Source organism: Hypomesus nipponensis, chromosome 11 (assembly GCF_054491055.1).
Source record: "Hypomesus nipponensis isolate SF chromosome 11, ASM5449105v1, whole genome shotgun sequence".
Lineage (NCBI taxonomy): Eukaryota > Metazoa > Chordata > Actinopteri > Osmeriformes > Osmeridae > Hypomesus > Hypomesus nipponensis.
The window spans coordinates 6,960,649-6,985,973 of NC_140371.1; the positions used below are offsets into that span (position 1 = coordinate 6,960,649).

At 39.2% G+C, this 25,325-nt stretch overlaps 1 protein-coding gene across 4 annotated transcripts; it reads right to left on the bottom strand.

The window, feature by feature from the left end:
- Nucleotides 1-1,403: 1,403 nt before the first annotated feature.
- On the bottom strand, nt 1,404-9,934 carry LOC146267942 (uncharacterized). Of its 4 annotated transcripts, none has more exons than XM_084708763.1 (8): nt 7,847-9,934; nt 7,153-7,503; nt 6,995-7,058; nt 6,612-6,818; nt 6,145-6,313; nt 5,286-5,900; nt 5,124-5,163; nt 1,404-1,863 (listed from the first exon to the last, which is right to left on the bottom strand). In XM_084708763.1, the coding sequence occupies exons 4-6, from the start codon at nt 6,813-6,815 to the stop codon at nt 5,287-5,289; spliced, it is 987 nt and encodes a 328-aa protein (XP_084564889.1). In that variant the 5' UTR covers nt 6,816-6,818; nt 6,995-7,058; nt 7,153-7,503; nt 7,847-9,934; the 3' UTR covers nt 1,404-1,863; nt 5,124-5,163; nt 5,286. The 4 variants fall into 4 exon arrangements, with proteins under 4 accessions (XP_084564889.1, XP_084564888.1, XP_084564887.1 ...); XM_084708762.1 differs by having other exon boundaries at nt 6,902-7,058; XM_084708761.1 differs by having other exon boundaries at nt 6,989-7,058; nt 7,847-9,932.
- Nucleotides 9,935-25,325: the final 15,391 nt, after the last annotated feature.

Genomic DNA, 25,325 nt, shown 5'->3' on the forward strand with positions numbered 1-25,325 from the left:
CTCTATCTGGCTTAGAGGTAAAGCCATGTGAAAAAAAGTATTTACTAGTCCAAAATATTTGACAGGGCAAGCCACGAACATGTACCACCAAGGACATCAAACCCCTAACCCTAGCGCTGTCTCTTCAGACCATTGTCTTATGCAGAGCAACTAATCATCATTTAAGTTTGGGGATAAACAAATGCACAAGTGGTTCTGTACCCTGGTTCTGTTTGTGCTAAACCAGGACTATGTGCCACCAAAACATAATTTGACTTTGACCACTGATGTCGTCTATTTAGATTATGAATGGTCTTGGAATCTATACTTGTAAAGATACCTCACTGCAATGGCATATTTGGATTTTAATAAGACTGTCGTACAACAACGTCAAACCCATTTTTGGAAAGGTCTTAGCTTGCGGGTTCATTTATGTAAATTTGACACATCCTGTAAACCCTTATCTGATATATTGACCTTTGAACCCTTGCCAGGGGTCACCTTAAAGCCCTATATTTAGTAGTAGTATGGTAATTAGGGTTCATTTTATGGCACATAGTCCTGGCTTGGTACAGTGAATGACTGGGGTTAAATAAACTATGTCTTTTAGTTTCATAACCCTAGCCCCTACAGGGGATCAACAGCGCCACCTAGAAAAGGTAATTTTTCCTAAAATTCAATTCAATTTTCTTTCCTCTCTGAAGCTAGGATCATCCTGGGATTTTGTATTGAGACCAATATTGACGCTCTTCACATCATACTGGAACCATGTTCGAAGATTATGATGTCAAATAATGTTAAGTAAAGTTGACATATAAAGATATTTAAATGTTGACTTTTCGAGTACTGATACATTTTGTCTTTCATAAAAGACCAATGAATGTATATTTGTCATATTAAGTGATTTAAATGTAACTGAGGAAAAAGATCTTCTCAAAAAATTAGTTTTTAAATAAGTAATAAGTAATAAGTAAAAAAGAACTACATTTCCCACAACCCTGCTAATATGTTTTACCGCTAATATGCGCCATATTTGTAGTCCACATGAGTTCGCTATGGTTATCATTTTAGTTAAGTGTAGCCCACATTATTTAATGACCTATTCAATTACTTTAAAAACTTGTATAAGTCTTACCACGTGTCAACATGCAAAAAAATAGAATATATAATGTATAATTCATATAGCCTACCTTCATGCCATCACCTTTATTAAGGCATGGATTATTCTGAATGTGACGTCAAGGAATCCATCATTTAACATTGTATGTAATGTGGTGTTAATAAGATAACAAATTTACATCCGCTTGTGATGGCCTAACTTTTAATCTAAGTCTTCTCTCCATAGGTAGTCTACTCTTACCTCCACCAAGCAAGGGATCAGATGGTTGCTTGTAGGCTAACATAAGTGAGTCCAACCATGCAAGTCAATGTTTATAAAAGTAATACCAAAGTTTATTGAACAGAAAAACAAGACTGAGTTAGTGAAAATAAACCAAAACCTGGTAGCCGCTGGCCCTCCCCGCAATGGGAAGGCGGAGCCAGCGCGCTCCCTTACCTAACAGTGAATCTAAAACAAAAACCCGAAAACGTTAGCTCGGTCACCAACTCACCCATGTTATAAGTTAAGTGTTATGGCGGCAACCATAAATCAATGCCTAGAACCCAGGAAGTGACTAAATGACTAAATGTAAATGTAAGTGGATAACAAACAAAACTTGAACTGAGAAAAAGATTGTGGCCGTAACAGTATCACAATAAGCTCATAACATGTTACAGTGTATATCAATAACAAATATAGAATTGGGAACTCTTAAAACAATAACAAGGCAGCTAGGCACAGAAATATTAACAGCAGACTTCCAGGTATCCTCCCATTCTTTTACACTGTGAAAAGAAAAAAACATCAGAATCAGAATATGGTTTATTCACTATGTATGTGAACAAACACAGAATTTACGGTGGCAGGGAGGGGCAAACAATAAACATACGGATCTTAAAGTAAGTAAAAGTGCAAAAGTTTAACTATTTCTTAGAACTAAAATCTAGGAATAAAACAATTTAAAAATAAAATATGTATAAAAATAAGAGTAAGACTAAGTAAGTACAATTTTGATAACATAGTGGTTACTTTATCAAAAGTTTGTGAAATACAGTGATCAATGTTATTTGTTTTTACAATTCCACCATGAGATTATGTGACTTAAGTTAAAGGTCCCCATGGCATGCTGTTTTTGGATGCTTTTATATAGGCCTTAGTGGTCCCCTAATACTGTATCTGAAATCTCCTCCCGAAATTCAGCCTTCGTGCAGAATTACAGCCACTACGAGCAGTCCCACAATGAGCTTTCCTCAGGATGTGCCGTTCCTGTATCTGTAGTTTTAAATGCTATGAGGAGGAGAGAGGCGGGGCTAACTGCCATGCTTCGGTCGTTTGTAAGCCATGATGTCTCGAGGAAAAACCAATATTGTGCTTGCACAGTCGTAGCTCATTTTATCATTGGCGGGCCATATTCTTTGGACGGGCAAAGCAGAGTAAGAGGAGGTAACCTTTCCCCCTTATGACGCATAAGAGGTAAATTCCAGATGGGCCCATCTGAACTTTAATTTTTTCAAAAGCGGAGCAGGATATCCAGGGCTTGGTTTACACATATCGTAATTTCTAGCCACCGGGGGACCATAGGTAGCCTGGCTCTGCCCTCCTACGTACTTCCGCTCAATTTGGATTTTGCTTCTGTACTAGGTCTGGGAGCTTGGCTCTGAAGTCGGTTTCCAGACACACATTTTTTGTAGGTCCAATCAGCGAACAGAGGGAATGGCTAAGAACGATGACGTTAATGTCGTGCACTTGTTTGAGTAGTTCAGTAATGGCGGCGGAGAAAGATGCGAGCAAAACTATTCTGCGGTTGTGGCAACGCTGCCGAATATAGGTTAAAGCCGGAGCAAGAACATTCCTTGCTGAGTTTTGTTGGTGGCCATGATGTTGTGGCCCTCCTCCCCACGGGGTTCGGGAAAAGTTTGATTTTCCAGCTACGGCAGCTAGCTCCGTTACAATAGTGGTGAAGGAGTTGGCTAAGGCGAACGCTTGCGATTGGTTATGGCAAATCAGAGTGGTTCTGGGCGGATCCAATTGTTTTACACTTCAACAGAGGACCCGCCTTCAAGGAAGTTAACGTTTGTCAATGGAGAGATCCCAGACCCTCTGTACAAATGAAATGTACGAGGGTCTGGTTAGGACCAGGCTAGACCAAAGGTAGGATAGGGGAACTCATATTAATGTTAAATAACCTCCTAAACTGAAGTTTTCATATCATGGGACCTTTAACACTGTATAAGTACGGGTTTGGAGAAGCACATTTTGTCGTATTGGCTGAAATAAAATTCAAATCCTAATAGTAATCAAATCAAATGCTTGGACAGTAATATGAATCTGGTATCTGTGGCCGTTACAGGACTATAATTAACACAAAGAATAACGAATCCTTATTGGATACTGCAGTTCTTTAGTAGAGTAGAAGTTAATTTCTCTGATTTCTCTGATATCACTGATTGGTGATAGTTTCTCCACAGAGGCAGTGTATGTTTAATGATAAATGTTCAACTTTTAACAACAGGAACTATAGGCTTTTCACAAGTTGCTTGTGATAAAAAATGCTGTTGGCTACATTTCAGATGGTGGAAAGAACTTGAAATATAGGCAAAAGATAAGAGTACAGTCTCTTAGAGTTCGATGGGCCTAAATGTTAACCTGACACGTCAGATAGTTTGTTGCACAGAACCACCTGGGGAAGTCATCCTTGGAAACTGTTAGGAAAAGGGCAGGCACTTTTACCCCTAAAATTGCAAGGGATTGTATCTGTCTATTAGGGCCGGGCGGTATGACGGTATATACCATGCGACGGCAGAAACCGGGAGAGTTTTGGCTATACCCTTTCAACCGCGGTATACTTTTTGACTTTTAAATGTTTTGCCCTTTTAAAAAGGGCTCGCATCTAAAGTCTTTACAAATTTGTGATATTTTTGTATTTCACGTCAATTAAATGTCTGGTTGTTGTATTGTATATAAGCCATTGCATAAATCGTATTCCTGCAATATTTAGAATTGTAGTTTAACTTTTATTTGATTTGCTATTTTCGTTTGACCTTGATGCAGATTTGCGTTGGTCTGACGGAATTTTTGATGTGGAGTACACATTCATGCCGATGCTAATTAATTATATATTTGATGACCCATTCTGCAGGTAACCAATTTGATTTGTTGCTCAAGTTGTATGTCTCGTGCTGTAAAATTATTGTTGTAAAATTACACTGGTGGCGTTGCTAGCATTCTTGATTTAGGATGACTAGTGAAGGCTAGCTACTGACTAATTGAGAGGGAGGACATGCCGGGAAATATCAAATTGAGGGTTTAACGTATCGACCGAGCTTTGACAAGGTTGATACGCCGACACCGAAGTTAGATATGGATAGTAAAACTCTGAGCTGTGAGTACGTCACCATGCGGATGGCATGACTGTGCATCCGCCAATCGGAACACTCGTACTGTCGTTGCCTTTAAATAATAGCCAGTAACGTCTTGTAGTACATGCAATACCGTTTTTTCCACCACACGAGTCGCACTGGTAAAATTTCTTAACTGAATTTACAGAACAATTACTATACCGTGATATATACCGTAACCGTGATATAAAATTACTCATACCGTGATAGAAGATTTTGGCCATATGGCCCACCCCTATCTATCACTCTAAATCTAAGGCCTGTAGCTGCCAGGAGTTCCTCTGTAGGATGATAATTAGTTTGGCCACAAGTGCATTACTTCAGACGGCCTATGGTCAGATGGCTGAGCGGTTAGGGAATCAGGCTATTAATCAGAAGGTTGCCGGTTTGACTCCTGGCTGTGCAAAATTATGTTGTGTCCTTGGGCAAGACACCTCACCCTACTTGCCTCGGGGGGAACATCCCTGTACTTGCTGTAAATTGCTCTGGATAAGAGTGTCTGCTAAATGACTAAATGTAATGTAAATGTAACTTGAAGCCTGGCAAGATGGATTCATGGACAAGCTAACTCAAAAAAGCTTTAATAATAATTAAACCCCCACTAAAAATAATTTAAATGAAACACAATTGCATGCATCTGAGCTTACCTGCTTTGAACGTCCCTCTTTTTAAACAGGAAATTGCAGCCTGAAAATATATGAACAGAGGAATAACAAATAAGATGATTTGCCTGAATTTTTTGGGGTCATTACAAGAAAAGATTATTCATGATGCATAAGCATATGACCCTTAGATAAGACAACCTTTACCTTAAATTATTTTTCTTTTTCCTTGAGGAGAAGAGATGTGGGAAGAAGTAGAAAGTGGGTAACATAGAGAGAGGGTTGGTGAAGGAGGTAAAGAAAGCGAGGGACTGGGGAAAGGAGGTGCGGAGAAAGAATGGGAGGGAAGAGCAGGAGAACAGAAAGAGTGGGAGGGAAGAGGAGGGGAAGAGAGAGAGGGAGTAGGAAGAGTAGATGAAGAGAGAGAGGGAGTAGGAAGAGTAGATGAAGAGAGAGAGGGAGTAGGAAGAGTAGATGAAGATAGAGAGGGAGTAGGAAGAGTAGATGAAGAGAGAGAGGGAGTAGGAAGAGTAGATGAAGATAGAGAGGGAGTAGGAAGAGTAGATGAAGAGAGAGAGGGAGTAGGAAGAGTAGATGAAGAGGGAGTAGGAAGAGTAGATGAAGAGGGAGTAGGAAGAGTAGATGAAGAGAGAGAGGGAGTAGGAAGAGTAGATAAAGAGAGAGAGGAAGTCATAGGAGGTGGGTGGGGGACCGGGACAAGGTTAAGGGTGAAGGTTTGATCCTGAGTGGAGGCAGGGGATGTTGCTTCTGGTGTTTCTTCTCTTGTTTCTTCACCAGCTGTGGCAAGAAGGCTATTGTGGTCTGAGAGATAAAGAAAAATAAGTAAATGTAGAGGGAAGCAATATGTTCTCTGCTCCCAGCTTGAATCTAACTATAACAGCCCCACAAATGAGGTTAATTAAACAGAAACAGGGTCTAATCGGGGAATATTTACTCATCAACAATATTCTATTAGTATATTTTATGTTACATAACGTGTTTAGAAACTAAATGTAAATGCAAAGTTATAAAAAAGCATGTCCCAATGCAATATATATGTTCTTACATTTAAGATAGTATTCATAAAGGGTGGTCATTTTTTTTATGATCTCCCTCACAGGCCCCTCTGGTATGAAGCCTATGCCTGCAATGACCTCTGCTGTAAACCCCCCCCCTCTCTTCTCTTTCCCCATGAAGAGCAGGGGCTTTAAGTCCAGTTCATGCAGCTTATTGACCTAAAAAACAGACATTAACAAGTTATCAGGCTTTGTCCTCTGTATCAGCTCTATTGCCATCTGATCAACTACTTTTGAAATGGTATCATACTTCTTCCTACTTTTCAAAGTATCTACTATACTTCTTTTCAAATTGACAAAGCTAGGGGTCCTGACAGGAAGACTATAAAATGTGATGCTGCTATTGATTAAATGATATGGCCTGATACCAATGAAACTGGCATTTATATCAAGTTCCGACCATTATAGTATGGATCTGAATGGAACCGTAACCTAAGACCTCCACATTCTCACTTACAGATATGCGGGCTGAATCTATCACTCTGCCTGCGTTGCGGTGCTTCTTCACATTCTCCCCCCAGTCACCAACATGCAAACTCTCCTCCTTGGACTTAATCCTCTTTTTTTGTGAGAGGCTTGCAAAACATGAAAGGCATGTTTTGCGGTTGGCAGTATTCATGACCTGGCAGTGAGGGCAAGGCCTGCTTTTGGGTTTGGTCATTTTCTGCAAACATAAACACATTGACATGTTATAAGCATCACAAGTAGGATTATGAGTAACACACATTAAATAATTATTATTCTTACATTTCATTCCTATGGCTTATGGGTATTGTAGTAAAGCATGAACTTCGGCATGAACATGGAAAGAAGTAATGTATATATTTGTCTCACAAACACCGAGGCAGGTAGCAAGCAGAGCGCGTAGGCAGGCAGATGGAGAGTTGGGGTGAGTGGGATATTTCTTTGGGACACAAGAAAGTGCAATATTAGAACACTTTGAATACAAATAGTAGATAATAGACTCGGAAGTACAAGGAGGCCAGGAACGTAGGTACCAGGTTGTAAAAACAACGATCTGGCGGTGAGTGGAGGGCAAACCAGGGTATGTCACCGCAAGTTATTGGGAAGCTGGACCGCAGGTGTGGATCTTGTGCAGGTAGGGTGGACTGGATCACTGGAGCCTGGAGATTCACACAAACACAGACAAACAGAAAGACACAAACAGAAAGACAGGCAGAGCCTGTGGAGGGCGTAACACAGGTAGACAGAGGTAGGTGGACACAGGTATACACAGGTACGTCCTGACAAATTATTAAAATAGGCAGTAAGGCAAGGATATGGTGAGGTGATAATATGGTGAGGTAATAAGGATATCGATATCGTTTCCAGAAAATGCGTGACTTCAGCTGCAAGTAAGAAAAGATAAAAAATACAATACAATAAATGTCATACCTAGCAAGCTATGAGATGTAAAAAGGACCACGCCAGCAAAGATAAACATTGGTCTGAGTCCAATGAAAGTGCACCGGTTCATGACCTTGCATGACATAACGTTAGACTAGCTAGCTAGCACAGTGTATTAGACTATTTTTGCAGTTTACAAAGTCAATTAATTTATATTGGTGATGCAAAGCACCTGGCAATGTACGTCAACCATAATAAAATTAAACCAACCTAAAAACAAAACAAAAAAACTGTATAGTAGGATGGTATCTTAAATATAAATTTACCTCATCGATAATAGCTTACCTTTTCAGTACGAGAGAGCGGAGGTTTGGGTGACAAGAAGTAGTTCCAGCCAGATATTGAGCGTCAAACTTTTCGGCGACTTGTGTGTAATAATAAAATTACAATAATGTTGGATAATTTATAGGTTTTGCTGTCAGTGCATTTGACATGATTGCTTCCATGCGCTTAAAATTATGATTAAAATAAAATGATATTCCTCCCCCGAAGGATTTTTTTTTTTTTTTATGCACATAGGCCTACCTTTTTTGGTCGGTTTATTTTGTATCAGTCCATTTTATAAATAACTTGTATGTCCTTAAATAAGGTTTATGTCATTTATAACGTTTATGTCTTGGATTTAACAAAAAAAAATAACGTTGAAAGCACATCGGCCGGATTTTTACGAAATCACCCGACTTATTATGGTGACATTTCGTAAAAATCCGAAATCCGCTCATCAAAATCTATGGGAGACCTAATGCGTCAAAATACGACGCCATAGTTTACAATTTTCTACGGGAAAAGCCGAACATATTAACGTGGAAGTCAATGGGCGTCCCTAGGCGTCAAAAAACGACGAAAAAGGCGTCCCCCGGCGTCGGTATAGTGACGCCAAAGGGCTCTGCCCAAGCGTCAATATTTGACGAGTTGGGATGAGACTGGGTTGCTCTAACTCAACCCAGATCTTTCCAATCTAGAGACGTGCGCGTTTACATAAAGGGGCGGTGTTTGAACCGTATGTCCAATCGCAAACATGGACGAAACAAGAGCCGCATATTTCACGGAGGAAGAGCAGACAATCTTACAAACTTTGTCTACTCCTCCTGCGTGAAATATTGTAATACAAGCATATCAGGAATACAGACATAATACAGGCAAATTTCAACAAAGTTGCTGCTGCCAAGCTGGAAAAAAAATAGCATACGCTGTAAATACGTAAGCTACATGACTTTTTGAAGATGTGACCATAATTACACGGGTGCATTCCGCAACGTTAAACTTTTGTTGCTGTATTATTTTAGTTGCAACCCTGCAGTGGCAAACGATCGTGGGAGCAAATGCTAAATACATATAAAACCATAATTCAAAACGGTAAGTAGCAGTAGGCAATACTTGCACATATTTTAAGGCCAACAAGTACAAGGCTGAATTGCCTGAATTAGTCCCTTTTGTAGGATATTGTATAGCTACAAAAGGCTTATAGAACAATGAAATTACCTGCAGCCAACAGGAAGAAAAATTAGGCAACTGGTGGCAGCAGGTTGGAAGCCCAGGCATATGTATGTTTCAAGTAATCTATGTGACCATGTTCATTCAACAATTATTTATGAATATTGTAGGAGTGAAATGTATTACTGTTCTCTGCAGTGACAAGAAATACAGTGGTGTTGCTGCCACCACCCACTGTCGTCCCACTGTGCCATACAGAGGTAACAGTGAAACTAATAGTCATACGTCAGTATGTATGCCATATGTGGTTGCTGAATATGGATGAAATATACCATTTACTTTCTCAAGTGGAGGTCCTAGATGATCAGGAAACTGTGTCTGCCTGCTCATTTTGGGGGTACACCTTTGAGTTTTATTTACCACTTGCAACACAGATGGTGAGAGTGTGTGAAGTGTGACTGTGATTGAAGTGTCTGTAATGACTTACTAATTGTGGTGGTCTCAACATAAGACACAAGTCCTTAAAGTGCTCATTTCAAATATGACTCAATTGATTACATTTCTATTGTGTTGAACTCAGCAGGAAGAGGAACTTCTTCCTCCCCCTGAGCCTAGGGCCTCCACTTCAAGGCCAAGACAAAGATACAAGGTATAAGCAAAAAACCACAGTAGTCAAATGGACACCTTCAACTTTCTCCAAGTGTGCCTTGCAAAGGGATAATGTTCTTCATTTGTTGCAGGTTGGAGCAGACAGTGTGAGGGCCTTGTATAAAAGAACCCTGGAGCTCGATTATAAGGTTTTTAATTAAAAAAAACTGGCTGGAGACAGAAAAACTGGAATATGAGAAGAGATCGTACATGACTGAACGACACTAAACTTAGTTACACTGACATATTTTTCCTGTTCCTAGGGGAGGGAGAACACATGAGGATGTATTTGTTAAACTTTTGTCTATGTTTTGATATTTTTATACCTTTTTGTGGCTTTTTTGTTGTGCCTTTTGAATCTTTTGTGGGGGTTTTCACCACTTCTCTCTTTCAATGTCCTATTTATTATTTTTGAAAAATGCTATAAAAGTGAATGAAACATCAAAAAATCAATGAAAGTAGTGAAATGATCATTTATGTATCACTTGTGAAGAGCTACAGATACCCATTGTTCTTTTTGGTTTGAAAGGTTTTGGTTGAAAGAAACCCCAATTTCTGATATGGAAATGATTAGAAAATGGGTCAAAGCAACCCAAGGACAAAGGGGTTAAGGGGAGACACAGTGAATAAGGATAACATATCAAGATGAAACCTCCTAAGTTGATAACTAATAGTAGGTCAAATAATGTTTTCATTACTAGTTTCCTGTAAATGTAGGCCTATGTTTAAATGAGCAAATGATGACGTTGTAAAATATGATATTCTTTGAATACATTTCCAGAACAGAAATCAGAACATTGAGTGAAAAACCTCCTTTCATTTTGTCAACATATTAGGAGTCCAAAGTTTTTACAAAGGGCACTTTGGATATATATTTTTCATCATAAAATCCATTCAAAATTGCGCGGCAGACCGTGTTCTTGCTCAGGTTCTCCGCATCACCCACACTATAAAACTAATTACCCATAGCGAAATAACGAAACGCTATGCATTCAGTCTGTGGGACTGAGTGCACAGCTTCAATGCGTCGCATTGGCAACATACGGCTCAAGAAGCTGGCAATATACGTAATTCCCTCTGCTAAGAATCTATATCTTTCAGAAAGAGACTCATGAGGGAATGCAAAAGGGTTTTGTCGGTCTCTAAATGAACTCTTCTGAACGCACCTCTCACTACAGTATCAGCGCACCAAGCTGCCAGGATCTACTATGAACGGTGACGACATTGTCGTCAAGAATTAGTTAATGGGCGGGGTTTTCATACCGGTTGATCTCTGATCTCCAACTTATCCTGCTCCCGACCAGGTTAGCCGTTCAGCATATGTTACCATGGCGATCTACCCCGATAACAAGTAATCCACCGTCGTAGTACAGAAAACCCTGGGTTGAACCTGAAGTTACCTCGCTAACGCCAAATCTTGATTCGTAGTACAGGCCCCCGGTCTTGGCTTCTTAAAACAACGTTTTCCACGGATGCACATGGAGATATCCAAATCAACATAAGCTAACCTTAACAACAGCCTAATGTTAGTCTATCGAGTCCCGAGTCACTCGTAACTAGTTTACAGATAACGTTTGTTGTCTATAACTATTTTGTGCTGAAAGGCAGCTTACTATTTATTTGCTATTTATACATTTCGCTGGTAACCGTATTGTAAAAGCAATAAGGTACTCGAGGTAGTACATTATCGACAATAATGTATGGGTTCCAGGGTTTGCCGTTTTGTTTGCTAACAACACCCTGGAACCCGTACATTATTGACGATAATGTACTGCCTCTCGTACCTTATTGCTTAATTATTACAAGGCTGTTCTTAATGCTGTAGAATGCTCCATTCACTTGAATGGGGCTTCCCAACGTTCTGCGGTGAACAATTTTCTCACATTTGACAGTTGTTATGCATATTTGACCGCTGTCAAGTAGGGATGGGCGTGGTTAATATAATATCCGAATATCCTAAAGTAAGTTAGTATTCAAATACTTTTTTCGAATACTTATGAGCGTAGTTTAATTAAAAAAATGTTTAATAAAAAACCGTTGTGTTGTAAATTCTAATAGTTGTGACGTTAGAAATGATAAAAACCATCATAAAAAAGGTAGTCTACGCCTGCGTTCTGCTACCAGTCTTCTTTCATTTTATTTGGCGCTACAAGAAGCATAGTGTCCTGGCGAAGCAGTACCTCGCAGCAACCTCAGTTCCTGCTGTCTTTGCTACGCCGGCCTGCTCGTAAGTAGACTCCGTACTCGCCTCTCCCCTGACCATGTTTACGTGCTCATTTTCCTGAATAAGAATGCGTATGGCTAATGCAGTTGTGGCTTATTTATACAGGCTAATTACATAACGGAACCAAATTAAGAAAAATAGATTTTCCGGATATTCGAAAATAATTTCGGATACTATTCGAATAGTGAAATCAGTTCAAATCTCCATCCCTACTGTCAAGGAAAGTGGCCATTTTGCTTCTGATTCACGTCTTTCGTAGCACTCCGCAAGTAGTCCGGTCACTTTTCAACCCCAGCGTACTCCCTTGCTTAGCAACGTCAGCTGATCTGAAGCCTAAAGAATGTTCAAGTCTATGAAGTTCAACGTCTTTGGCGAAGTATTTCTCTGCTGATCAACACTACGAATGGTAACAAATAAATTGTAAAAAGACACACTGTGTTGAGTAATTTTGTTGGCAAGTAGCCGTGTAATAAGCGGGATATCCCTTACTTAGCAGATGATACTATTTGAATTGCGATTCCATATGAGAAAGCTCTTGCCGGTAACGTCGTTGTTAGAACAAGCTTCAAAGGGGGTTCTTAATTAATGAATGAATGCAATATGAGTAGGCTAAATGCCTGAAAACATCACAAGAATGGAAAAACTTTAAATGACGTTTAAGTCATAGAGATCAGGTCAATTTTTACACCGGTCTGCCAAATGTATTCGTTTTAATTCAACTATGAGGCTGCTGATCACCATTTCCCTTGCAGGGGAAATGAGAAGACAACTATTTCATTCTACTCTCCACTCTTAGTATTTTGAGTGGTAAAAGAGCAGAAAAAAAAAATCGAAGGCGGCTGCTGGTCTTTCAAAGAGGGGAAACCTAATTTTTGGCCTACATCATAAAATGTTTCAATTTATTTGGCTAGTTCACTGGCTAGTTCACCCCTACATCTCTAGCATAGCCTACTGTATGAATGAATGAACAAACAATTTAACAAAACAATATTAATCTTGAAGGAGGAAATGTGGGAATTAGGTTAAACTGAAACAAGGAATGTGGTGAATGAAATGTATGATGAAAATTGGCTAGCAATTTTGCCAAGCAAATACCAAGAAATAGGTTGCAGCAATTTGTCTTTTGACTACACTTGCAAAATCCGCGAAAGGACTTGTGCTCACCTTTTTATAGTACAAAATCGCTGTCAATCAAAAGGAGACGCAGTCTTTCGACAGACCCTCCAATAATCACGCGGAAGCCCAGCGTCCAGGCCAGCCCACTCCTCCATTCACCCCCAGAGACGGCAAGCGTCCAGGGCGGTACATAATCACAGCATTTATCCAATCCATTAATCCGTATAGTTTCGAAACACTGAAAAAAACTGTTCAAAGCAACCCCATTAAAGTCCATGGAAGCTGAGCTTCAACAGAGAAATGACTGTGGCGCTACGGGAATGTATGATAAGGAAATCAGTCAATCGAGCTGCTAATATATGTAGATAATTCTGAACAAACTCGTCTTCGATATGAATGTGTTCTAACGCATTTAAAATGTTAAGACAATAGTAAATATTTGACCTTTTTTTTATGTTAGAGGAAGCTGAGCTTCCCTTGCAGTCTTACAGAAATCGCCACTGTTTTAAATCTATGTAATCTTTATAAATAATAAGTAGGCTATGCATTTTTTATATGAAATATACAGAAATCAGTTGTAAAAATGTCATTAAAAAACGGACCACTCTGCAACTGACGCAAGCAAGCACACCCTACAATTTCCCCAGAAATCGTACCCTCTCTAGTTATGATAGCTACTTTTCTTGAAAAACGTCTTGGTTCATTGTAGCTCTAGTCTAACTGTCCAAAAGTAGCTTGCTACTCTACAGTAGAGCCAACGCTACTTGACTAGCTTGAGCTGAAGCCTTCACCTATCCAAAAGTAGCTTCAGCTGTATTGTATTTTCTGTATCCTTAAAGAGATGACACCACTGGTGTGGAGGACCAAACCTGCCAAAATTAAAAATAAATGAATAAATAAATAAATTTATAAATACATGTATTTATACATACAAAAATGTAAATATATTAAAATAAATGTATGAAAAAAATATTAATTACATATTTATTTATTTTCATGGCCATTTATTTCTGTATTTATTTATCTTTGTATTTATTTATTTCTGTGTACATTTATTTCTGTATTTCCTTGTCCTTAAGCTAATGAGGTAAGCTGTCAATCAATGTATGTCATGGTGTCACCTTAACTCCATTGGTTGATCGGTATTAGAGTGCGAGGATGGACTTTCCATGCATGGTGTTGCTATGACTACCTTAGTAAACAAAAGACTGCACACACGCAACAGATAGCCAGAGATTTGAGAGTTTTGGCTAGCTAACCTTGCTAAAAAAGTGCAAGTCAAGATGTTTTACTTTTTCGCGTTGAGGCTCTGGATACCAATTTGTACCATTTAGCTGCATGCAGAGTCATAAAGAAAAATAGTTGCATCAATTGATTGGCTTTACAATCATGGTACTGTACTGTAGGCTAGAACTAGAGCGAGCTAGCATCAGTTTCAAACACAGCAGCATCGTTGTTGAGGAACAGTTGTACTGTGTTGGATGATGGAGCTGTGCCAAGGTAAGAATGTGTAAGTTCTTGGCCCATTTTCTGGCATCTAGTAGCCTACATTTAACATTTCAGTATCTTAAAGTGCCGAGATTTTGTGATGCTAGCTAGAAATGTAGAAGCCAGAACGTAGCAAAAAAAATGTGCTACGAAGTGAGTGATGACCTGTTTATGTAATGTTAAGTGTAGCTAGCTAATTTAGTGCACTATTTATATTTATTGAGAAACTAATGCCTACAAACAAGTTTGTGTGAGAGGAAAGCTGTATTAAATTATTAATCCATAACTGTGGTCGCTTATTTGCACCTAAGTCTGGGAGTTGGTACATTAAGAAATTGGATGATATTATACAGTATCAAGGAACCATCAAAGATCAGAGTACAACATGGTTAATCTATGCATAAAGTGAATGTTTACTAAGCAAACTATGAGTTAGAGACCATTGTAACATTCAGTCCATCATGAGTTAGAGACCATTGTAACATTCAGTCCATCGTGTGATTATCATTACAGCTTACTGTCTGTTTATGTGTGTCTGTGTCTATTAGGGCTGTCCCCACTTGGTCGACGAGTCGATTTTCTGGTCTATATGCTCTTGGTCAAATAAGATTTTTTTAGTCGAGCTGCCATACGGCAGTTTGAGATATGATTCCCGCTTGTGTCATCATTGCTGAATTAACGAAATGTTCAACAGAAATTGTAGATTATATTATTTAAGACAAATAATCAAAATCTAAAAATATATAATTTAAAAGAAAAGGTGTTACTGTTTTTCCTTTCGTTAATCGGCGCTTTGTTTTGGTTTGGTATTTTCCACACTGTAAGAGCACAATTGGGTGCGGAACTACAAACTCTGCCATAGCCTACTTTGTCGGTGTTATTAGTCAAAAAGGCAAAGAAATCTGTGGTATGGCAGCATTTCATTAAAGTACATTTACAAGTACCGGGTGACTCGAAAAACGTTGAATGCAAACAGTTTATTTTTCATAGTTCAACGTCGAATATGATGTAGCCTACCGCCTGAAAAACGTAAGTTGGTCTAGCCCAACTTCGCTCATGCTAACGCCCTGGGTTGAAAAATGAAAAGACTATTAAAAGAATCACATCCAAATGACATTATCTTCTCCGGCCAAGACAACAAAATCTTTCTCTGTTGCAACGTTCCCCACTCAGCTTCTACGTAAATTCGCACGCAGCAAGTTCAGGCAGTGATAAGCGTGCTCTGGTGATTTGCATGTGAAACAATCAATATTTTTAATTTGTAGTACATTGTAAGATATACTAAATAGAGTTTTCACGACGCGTCATTGGACCGGAAGTCGCCATCTTGGAGGCACTCCGCGTCACAACAAAGCACTGGCACTGAAGTATATCCCAAACGTTGTCAAGGAAAATGTTGAATTATTGCTGTGTTTCAGGTTGTACCAATAGGATAGATTGAGAAAAACATTTGGTAAAGTATTGACTTCCAAAAGTTATTAAAAACCAGGGAGAGGAATGCCAGAGATTATCTGAGTAAAGGAGGCGCTTGTGGTTGGCAAAGCTCAACCAAGAACTACGAGGGAAAAATCTGGACAACAACCGTATTTGTTCGGCACATTTCTTGTCAGGTATTGTGAAATGTTTATTTCAGCGGCTCATAACAAATGTTCTATTGTAATGATAATATTTATTTATATAATATATAGTAAAAACAATTACTGCTTTTATTGTTTTTACTGTGCTTATTTTACTGTAAAGCTGACATTGACATAATATAATTCATATCAAACTACTGCATGTGTATGGGTTCGGCGAGAAAGGTAGTTAACAATATCGGGATATCCAACTGAAGGCAGAATCACCGGGTCGTCACAAATCCAAGTAGAGGGAGCAAGGTTAACTGGTAGGGATCTGCACCGCCAATAAATCCTAATTTCTCAAAATATCGACCCTTTTCTTGTGGTCCAAGTCCTTCCCTACATGCCTTTGGATCTTGGACGCGTTTTGATGACCATTTCGGTCGTTTAGACATGGCTACAGTTGTACCAAAGAGTATAGAATATACGTTCTTTGGTTGTACTCAATTTAGTTGTTTACACCGAGTGCCTCCAATATGGCCGCGCATCCGGGTTACCGACGTCGGTGAAAACCCTCTATACCATCGGCATTTGGTTACAACAGACTGGCGATACGAGTCTTATTATTAGTAGGCTATTAGCGGCTGAATCTGCAATGTCCAGTGAGTCAGATTGCGATTTTTTTAAGCGTTTCAAAGTTCGATTAGTCGATTTTCAGTCTTTTGTCGAGTCTTGGTCGACCAAAGAAAATCTTAGTCGGGTACAGCCCTAGTGTCTATGGCCCTTGCAGTCTGGAATTGCTACTGAGGTGGATGTGAGCTGAAAAGGAGGCCCAGTGCCTTGGAGGTGGATGTCAGAGCACTGGACGTAGGAGCGCTGGATGGGAGACCACTAGTTGAAGAAGCGCTGGATGGGAGACCACTGGATGAGAGAGAGCTGGAAGGGGGACCACTGGATGAGGGAAAATGTGATGGAGTGGACTGTCTTATATTTAAACCACAATATTCTTCTCATTACTATGCTTTTAATTGTGGTCGTTATTGAGTTATATTGAATTTGCTCCTGTTGACTTTAGCAAACCACCTCTTTCTCCTCTCACTATCAACTGGGAAGTTGTAGCCTACATCACGACTCCCTATTTGGAGCATGCATCACACCCAACCATTATGAAATCCAAGATGCTATGTGCAAGACCAAGACAGTGCAGTGTAGACAAAAGTGTTACCTTTATTGTGTCACCCTTTACACTCTTTTCATAGCAGAGACTAAAATAACGTGTACATATTTGAATAGTCATGTTGACTATCATGTAGTTGTACTGTAGCCTTTCACAACCAAGTCCTTGAGGTTTAATCATTGTGCACTAGACATGCATAAAATGTTATTAAACAGTTTCCTATTTCTATCATTACATGGTCATCATCACCATGTGTGCTGTCAGTTATTGATTATTCAGTAAAAAGGAATAAGTAAGGCAAGATTAAATAAAGATGCAGAACAAACTATTTGTTTGTAAGTTACATTTAATGACGACCAGTGGCGACTGGTCATTAGGGGCAGGTAGGGCAGTGCCCCAACTGTTATCAAAAGAAAGAACTGCAACAAAATTATGTTATTTTTTATTTCTCTTTTCTTTAAATGTTAGTTTACTTTAAATCTATTATTATCTATGAATATAGCATCTTCCTAAATTGTTTTGTTTCATTCGTTTGTGTTAGGATTTTTTTTCATGTTCATTGGTCCCTGCTTTGCTGCTTCAGACTGCGTTCTGACGGTTTGAGTTAGCATAGGCTAATCGTGAAGGTGGGGCTCTGGTGGGGCTAGCCCCTCTCTACAATACAATGTACATTGGACGTGGGAAAGTATTAACACGCATGCTCAGAATTCGAATCCATCAATGTAGATCACACGAATTTGATGCCAAGTGGGGCAGAGAGCCGGTAGCCCCACCATAGCGTCATCTTGTATTTCCTGTCTGTCTGTCTGGCGCCAACATTAGTCGGCAAGAAGAAGAGTGGGTAGTCCTTTTTTGGTTATTTTCTGTTGAAATACTACACTACCCACAATCCTAAGCAAAACAACACTGAAATCTCTGATCGGTCGAACTCGCGGTTACCATGGCGACGTTTACCACCCCCGTGACCGGTTTCAGCGATCTGAAGTTTAAAATGTTAGTGTGAGCAGGAAAAGAAATGAAACGTACATATGCCAGTGGTGATGAAAATCGAAACATATCGGACAATAAAAGAAAGGCTTATTCAGTCTACCAAAAGGGACCTCTGGTCCAGCATCTGTAGAGCTAGCTAGCTCTAACCCTGCGCCCGGTGACCTACATGTCCACGGTGCTGAAACGCGGAGCGTTTGAGTCATCCCAGACAGCTGAAAATATACTGCGCTAATCAATTAGCTCTAGCTAAGCAGTGAATTTGCCTTGCGTGAAAGGGCGAGGCTTATTAAAACATAAAACGCTATATGTAGCTATATCGTTTTAATCAAATAAGGTTGGAATATTTCTATGTCTTTGTTTCTTGTCATTGAATTATTGACCGTTCGGGGTTGTTTATGATTTTTTTTTTAAGAAGACAAATTAAGAAAAATAAAACAGAGTTAATACAGAAAACAAATATCATAAAAAATAACCTTTTTTTTTTTACCTCTTAGCTAAATATAGCTAATGTGTCAGTGTGTTTCATTCTATTGTGTTGAGTGAAACACTCCTTACAGTCTTTCCGCTTTGTTGAGGCCGTCAGTGGTGTTGAGCTCATTGCTGTTCGGGTACGGCCCTGTAGGCAAATTGGTTCTGAGCTTGGTTGCATTCCTAATTCAGGTTTGTAAATGTGACAGTGGTCATTTTACATGTGTGTGTGAGAGAAGGAGAGCAATTACACAAGAAGGTCTCTCCAGTAGGCCTATGTGTAGGCTACAACACCTGGTAGAAGCAAGCCGCTCTGTCGTTAAAAGTGTCTTGTGGATCGAGCCTCGCTGTTTGTTGATGTGTTAAATAAAAACATCAGTAGCAAGAAGGAGTTTCGTAGCTTTAATGTTATGTATCCTATATTTCGAAATGGTTTGTGCCCCACCAATTTTTTACATATAAAAACGCCACTGATGACAACACATGAGGGTATGAAGAGATTCTTAAATTGGAGTACAGCTCTGGTTGCATCTATGTGGTGATTGATTTGCCTGATGGACTTGATGTTGATAATGACAAAAATGCAGAACACACCATTACAAATGCACTCCATAGACTATGACTAAATTGTGTCGGTCAAACTGCAGAGTATTACAGTATAACCATGCTAACCTGCTAGGGAAGTTTACCGGCTACCTGCCTAATCTTACAACATTGGATTAAAATGATTAAAGCTACATTTTACTCATTTACACATTTCCTTAGTTTAACCCGTCTGACAGATCGTTGCTAGCTAGAGCTAAATTAATCTGAATTTGTGGTTGTCGTGTGCTCAATAAGTAGGCTACACTTCAAAATATCCACATATCATCTGACCAGATATCAATAGTTTGATCAGCTCCCTTTAGTAGCTCCAATACCCGTCTAGACATGTTTACTGTGTCTTTACGTCTCTAATCTATCTGGTCTTGATTGCTATGGCACAATGCTTGGCTGAACGTCCTGCCCCGACCCCGCCCCTCCATCTGTTGCGTGTGTGCAGTCTTTTGTTTACTAAGGTAGTCATAGCAACCCTAAGGAATGGAAAGTCCATCTTCGCACTCTGATACCGATCAACTAATTAAGGTGACACTGTGACATACATTGATTGACAGCTTACCTCATTAACTTAAGAACAAAGAAAAACAGAAATAAATAAATACAGAAATAAATGTACATAGAAAACAATTAATACCTTGGTACCATACATAAACAATTGATTTAATACTGTACAGTTTCCAGAGTGACAGTAGGCTATAGATCAAGCAAGTCACATCACAGAATGACACACAAAAATATCCGTTCGGAATTTAGATGGTTACGTTATGACCAACAAATGACGTTCTGGAACCCCCTGAAAGTTTTAAACATAATGTCATATCATAACCAACCAGGGACGTCCCGAATGTCCCCTGAAATGTTTTAACATAATGTCATATAATAACCAACCAGGGACGTTCCTGGGACATTCCTGGAAAGTCCCGAATGTCCCCAAATGTTTTAAACATAACGTTGTATCATAACCAACCAGGGACGTTCCTGGAACGTCCCCTGAAAGTTTAAAAATAAATGTCTATAACTGACTAAATTGTGACCTTTTAGGAACTTTAATAACGTCCTAAGGATAATATCACAGTATAGCCTATAGGGGACCAAATAGGAACGTCACCGAACGTCCCCAGGATGTCCCTTGTTAGCTGGGTCCATGCTCCTGGCTCTGATGCTCAGTTTTTTTAATTTTATTTTTATGTTTTTGAACAGAAAAAAGAGTAGGCCTACAAAGCATTGACATTGTCAGGAGGCACCAGAAGTAAAACCACATTATTTCATTTAAAGTGATCTCTCTTGAATAGGGTTTACTTCTGGGTGAATGGTTTCCCATCAACTTTGACTGTTCTAAAATGTTTCTATTGGTGGTCTATATGGTAAAAGTGTTTTGGTATAGATATTGTGTGTTCCTAGTCAGTTATATCATGTGCATTATAGTCGTTCACATTACCTGACAGTGCTTAGATATAGGCCTTAAAACAGGTCACACTGACTCAGATCAACTATATTTGATCTTATCTACATACTACTGACAATATTTGGGCATTAGATTCAGCTTTTGAGACATTACATTTTTTATTGCTTTAGAAAATAAATAATAAAAGCAATGTAGCATCTCAGACAGATTAACGTAATCATTTCTCAAGAAAAGCCTGGCAGGCAATCGTGGACTGACTGAATGCCTAAGGATTCAAAAATATCTAGCCTACTTACTAGGAAAGTTGTACACTCAGTTTTATTAAATTCGACACAAATATTTCAGATCTTTCATATTCAAATTCAGATACTTTTGTCAGCTTTCTAGCTCCATAAATCCGTTGCTGGTGGCCTACGCCGAACAGCTCCGCTATGTCATTTATTTTTAAACCATTTAATAAATAGTTTTCGATGGACTCGAACGGAATGTGGATGGTTGGTCGTCTCCGTCTCATTTGAGGCTCCACAGCATCCAGCCGTTCCAGAACTGAAGAGAGGTTTACTATGGCAACCTCATTAATGTGTACGTCTGTGACGGCAGAGTATGCAGTCACGGGCATCAGACTAAGATATATTATTAGTTTCTACCAGGTCAGTTAATCCTATCAGTGTCTGCACAATTTGAGGGAGCGCCATGATCTGTGATGCGTCCTCTAAAGACCCAGCAATTCAATCAATTTCCCGGCACATTTGCCATGTAATGCAATGCGTATGTGCACACTGCCCCCTACCGAACAAGATGAAGAAGAGCGGCTACTGACGTCACTTTGCTGCGCCGCTCAGAATGCATTCTCGTATTCTAATTATGGGCATTTCTTGCGGGCAGAACATGAAAATGCAATGTCCGCTCTGTTTTCTTTTTGATTATGGCATAACATGTGCAGTCTTGAGGAAGAACATGCAAATGCAAATAGGATGATTGATTACTAATTTAATTTATGAGTCAAATAATGCAGCCACATTCTTAAAATGAAAATGCATTACTGGAAACGCATTTTCATTTGAATTTTGGTCACGGTTTGGTGTTTTTTTTCGAGGAAGAGGAAAGTAAGTCAGAGTTGCCCAGGTTTTCCCTTCAGTGGCCAAAGCACCCTTATGAGACATTCTCTGACTATAATAGCATTAGTTAGCTTTAAGTCACAAAGATCCTTCTGCAAACATTAGGATTATAGCTAGCTAGATAAGCAAGCTTTTTACCTACATCTAGCACGAGGCAAAAGCATTTTTTTTTGCTTTTGCCTGTAATGGGTAAACTTTATTTACCCATTACAAGTGGAACAGCATTTGTTAATTTCTTAATCTGGGTCTGAAATATGTTGTGCTTTTGGCCGTGTTCAGACCTTGGCGTCTGTTTCAGGCAGAAAGAGGTGACAAGGATGTTTTTTCCAAGTAGCAACAAAATAAATTGCTGGCATTTTTTTTTATTGCCATAACAACCGTGAGCTAATCTGGAGTTAACCTTAGCTAACATGCTAGTTTTTCTAACGACTGGAAAAAGAAGAATTTATTTTCTTTACTTCAGAAATGTCTTCCAAATTTAACAAGGTTGCTCAACTTGTAATTTTGGCAAATTGTAGCATTTCATTACTACATGTTAGTCTGTAACATGAAGGCAAAACTGATTCAACCATTAAAATCATATATCCTCTGAAAGCTTATACCCTCAGGATGTTATCTAATGAGACAAGAGACACGTCCTTCTCTCCATATTAGTATGCTGCCCATGCACAATAAATTCGGTATTGGTAAATGGAGTATATGGCTGATGCTTTTTTGGGCTGTGCCATTTAGGGAAATGGATTCAACCACCTAACCCATGTATTTTCTGAAAGCTTACATCCTAAGGATGTGATCTGTGGAAAAGACTACAGGTTTGAACACACATTTGACCATTTCTGAACTGTCCAGTCATGCTTTAGGGAGACGTACATTTTTTATATAGCCTACATAATTATTAGGCTTCTAAACCTATACCAATTGTGAATTTGATACGCTGAAAACATGATTTACATCTCAGAAATCTTCATATGAACAATCATTAAGCTTATGTCAATTAGCAATATGAAAGAATGGTCAATGCATCTCCAGGTCTCCTGATATAGCCTAGGTCAGGGGTCGGCAACCCGCGGCTCCATAGCCGCATGCGGCTCTTTAGCGCCGCCCTAGTGGCTCCCTGGAGCTTTTTCAAAAATATGAAAAAAGATGGTGTAAACTTATTTTTTGTTTTAATTATTAAAACAGAAATGTTTTAATATTGTTCTGTCTGCTTCCTCTGTCTGCTTCTGCTTCGTTCTGTCAACAAAGGTCATACGTCATAGCCTGTGACACGTTTCTTTCAGTTCGGCGTAGTGCCAGACAGGTGGCTGTTGCAAACAAACCGGCGGGTGTGTCATGGGCCATGGGTCCCAAGGGATAAAAGAGAAAGATAGCTGAGGAGAACAGAGGATTCAACAGTTCTTGGACGGAATCATTTGCTTTCATTGCCAATGCGGAAGGATTGCCTGAATGTTTGCTTTGTAATGAGAAGTTGTCAAATAACAAAAAGAGTAACTTGAAAATACATTTCTAGGGAATGCATGCTACATTTGCAGCCGAATACCCAGTTGGGAGTGGGAGAAAAAGTCCGATTGCATTACTTCTGGAGAAATTAGACGAGCGCAAAGATAGATTTAAGTGGATATCATCTCCAAACTTCACTACTGCTGCTAGTTTTGTTGCAACCCGGGAGATAATAAACAGGGCTGCCAACTCTCACGCATTGGCCGTGAGACACGCGTTTCAACCATTTCACATGCTCTCAAGCCACACCTTGCATATCTCACGCTGAAAAGGCAACGCCAACCAAGTTGTCCAACCAAGATGTAAAAGTCAGAGACTTTCAGCGTTTTCTCCGTCGCAATATACACGATTGTTCTGCCATTGACAGCTACATTGAATGAGCGAGTACAGCAAACAGCAAATATAAAGCTGGTGGGGCTTTCTCAGGAAGGAGTCGATTGAGTTCTACATCTCTCTGTTTGTTGATCCGAAAGACCGTGGTTTGTACAACGGTGGATATTTGGACAAAAGTCTAATTCAGTACTGCTTCATGGGTATCATCCAGTTGAGCTACAAATGTATTTTCATCTTGTTACACTGGCCCACATAACATAAATCACTCTTGTATTCATATTGTCCACATAGAAGACACTGCATGGGTGTGTTGATGATTAAACGTTAATGTAAAATTTGGCAAGTGCATAATTCTTAATGATATAGTAGTTAATATATTTGGCATAGGCCTATTACCATAATTAGAACTCGATAAATGTCAGCTGGTTCCTTTGATGTCCAGCACGTATGTTGCTGTGTATTATATTGTATGTTCACTGATATATGATCATTGGTAGCTGCTTTAGAAGAGAAAGAGAGGTCTGGGTTTTTGGTGGGAACGTTTAGAGAGACGGACCGGAGGCTATTTGATCTGTCCCTCTAAACTGTCCCACATTACAATATAATATACACAGCAACATAAGTGTTGGACATCGCATGAACCGGGACAAATTCATGTAGTAATAGTTATTATGGTAATAAATGCCAAACATATTCATGTATCATTATAAATAAATTCTGAAATAACGACTTGAACATGGCTGAATATTTACTGCTTGGACAAATACTGCTATTTAACATAACTTTTGTAGTCACAAGCTCAAAACAAGGTAGAATTGTTTGCCATCACATACAGTTTATCCTATGTCAAAATTATTAGAATAGAAAGGATTTGTCATCAGACATTTAAAATGTTTAATTTCCAGCCCTCTCATAATTTATGAAAGGCTCACATATCAGTTGACTTGTTCTCTTATTTTCTATCATGCCGTTTCTCCAGGACGAGATGATCTGTGTGTGGGATTCGCATGTCATCAGACCATAAAAGAATGACAGAGTACCAAGTGGTCGACCCGAAATGATGTACATGTTCCCAGAGCTCTATGCAACTCATGACTGTGTTTCCTCAGTGGAAAGCGCTGATGTACAGCTGTGTTGGAGTAGCTGCACATTTCAACCAGCACTGCCATGTGACATAGACATCTACAACCTCTGCAATGTTCTGATGGTAGAGTCACAGTTAGTTCTCATAGCTGATGCTTACCAGGCCTTGGATTTGTACCTGCATTTGAGGAATACGATCATATCTTCTCTTTAATTTGAGATAGTACTACACATATCCAGATCCAAATTAACTTAAATTAAAAAAGAATCTTAAATTATCGGTCCACTGTGCATTTTTCATTTGTTTCTTTTTCAGCTTCATCTTGCTTTCATCAGTGTGATATCTGGGTTTTGTTCCATATCTGCTTTAGCATCAATATTTACTGAAGGCAAAATATTTGATTTGATAAAAAGTATCACAAAACATACAGTAATGTTGGATCCGTATGCCATGACAGTTGAACTATGAATTAGAAACATGAAAGAACCTCAGACACTACCCTAAATATAGGAAAATTATTTGATGGTTTGCAGTGGAAGTAAACACTTGCGTTTGTAGTGGATAGCTGCCACAGAAGAGAAAAACAAGAAGGCATGTTATGAATGAAGAATTACGTTTTT

Excerpts from the sequence above, each read along its gene's own strand:
- LOC146267942 (XM_084708760.1), bottom strand. The coding sequence starts at position 6,908 with ATGAAATGTAAGAATAATAATTATTTAATGTGTGTTACTCATAATCCT. Across the intron at positions 6,314-6,611 it reads TAGATTCAGCCCGCATATCT|GTCAATAAGCTGCATGAACT; the intron begins GTAAGTGAGAAT and ends TCTGTTTTTTAG. Across the intron at positions 5,901-6,144 it reads TTATGAATACTATCTTAAAT|ACCACAATAGCCTTCTTGCC; the intron begins GTAAGAACATAT and ends TTTATCTCTCAG.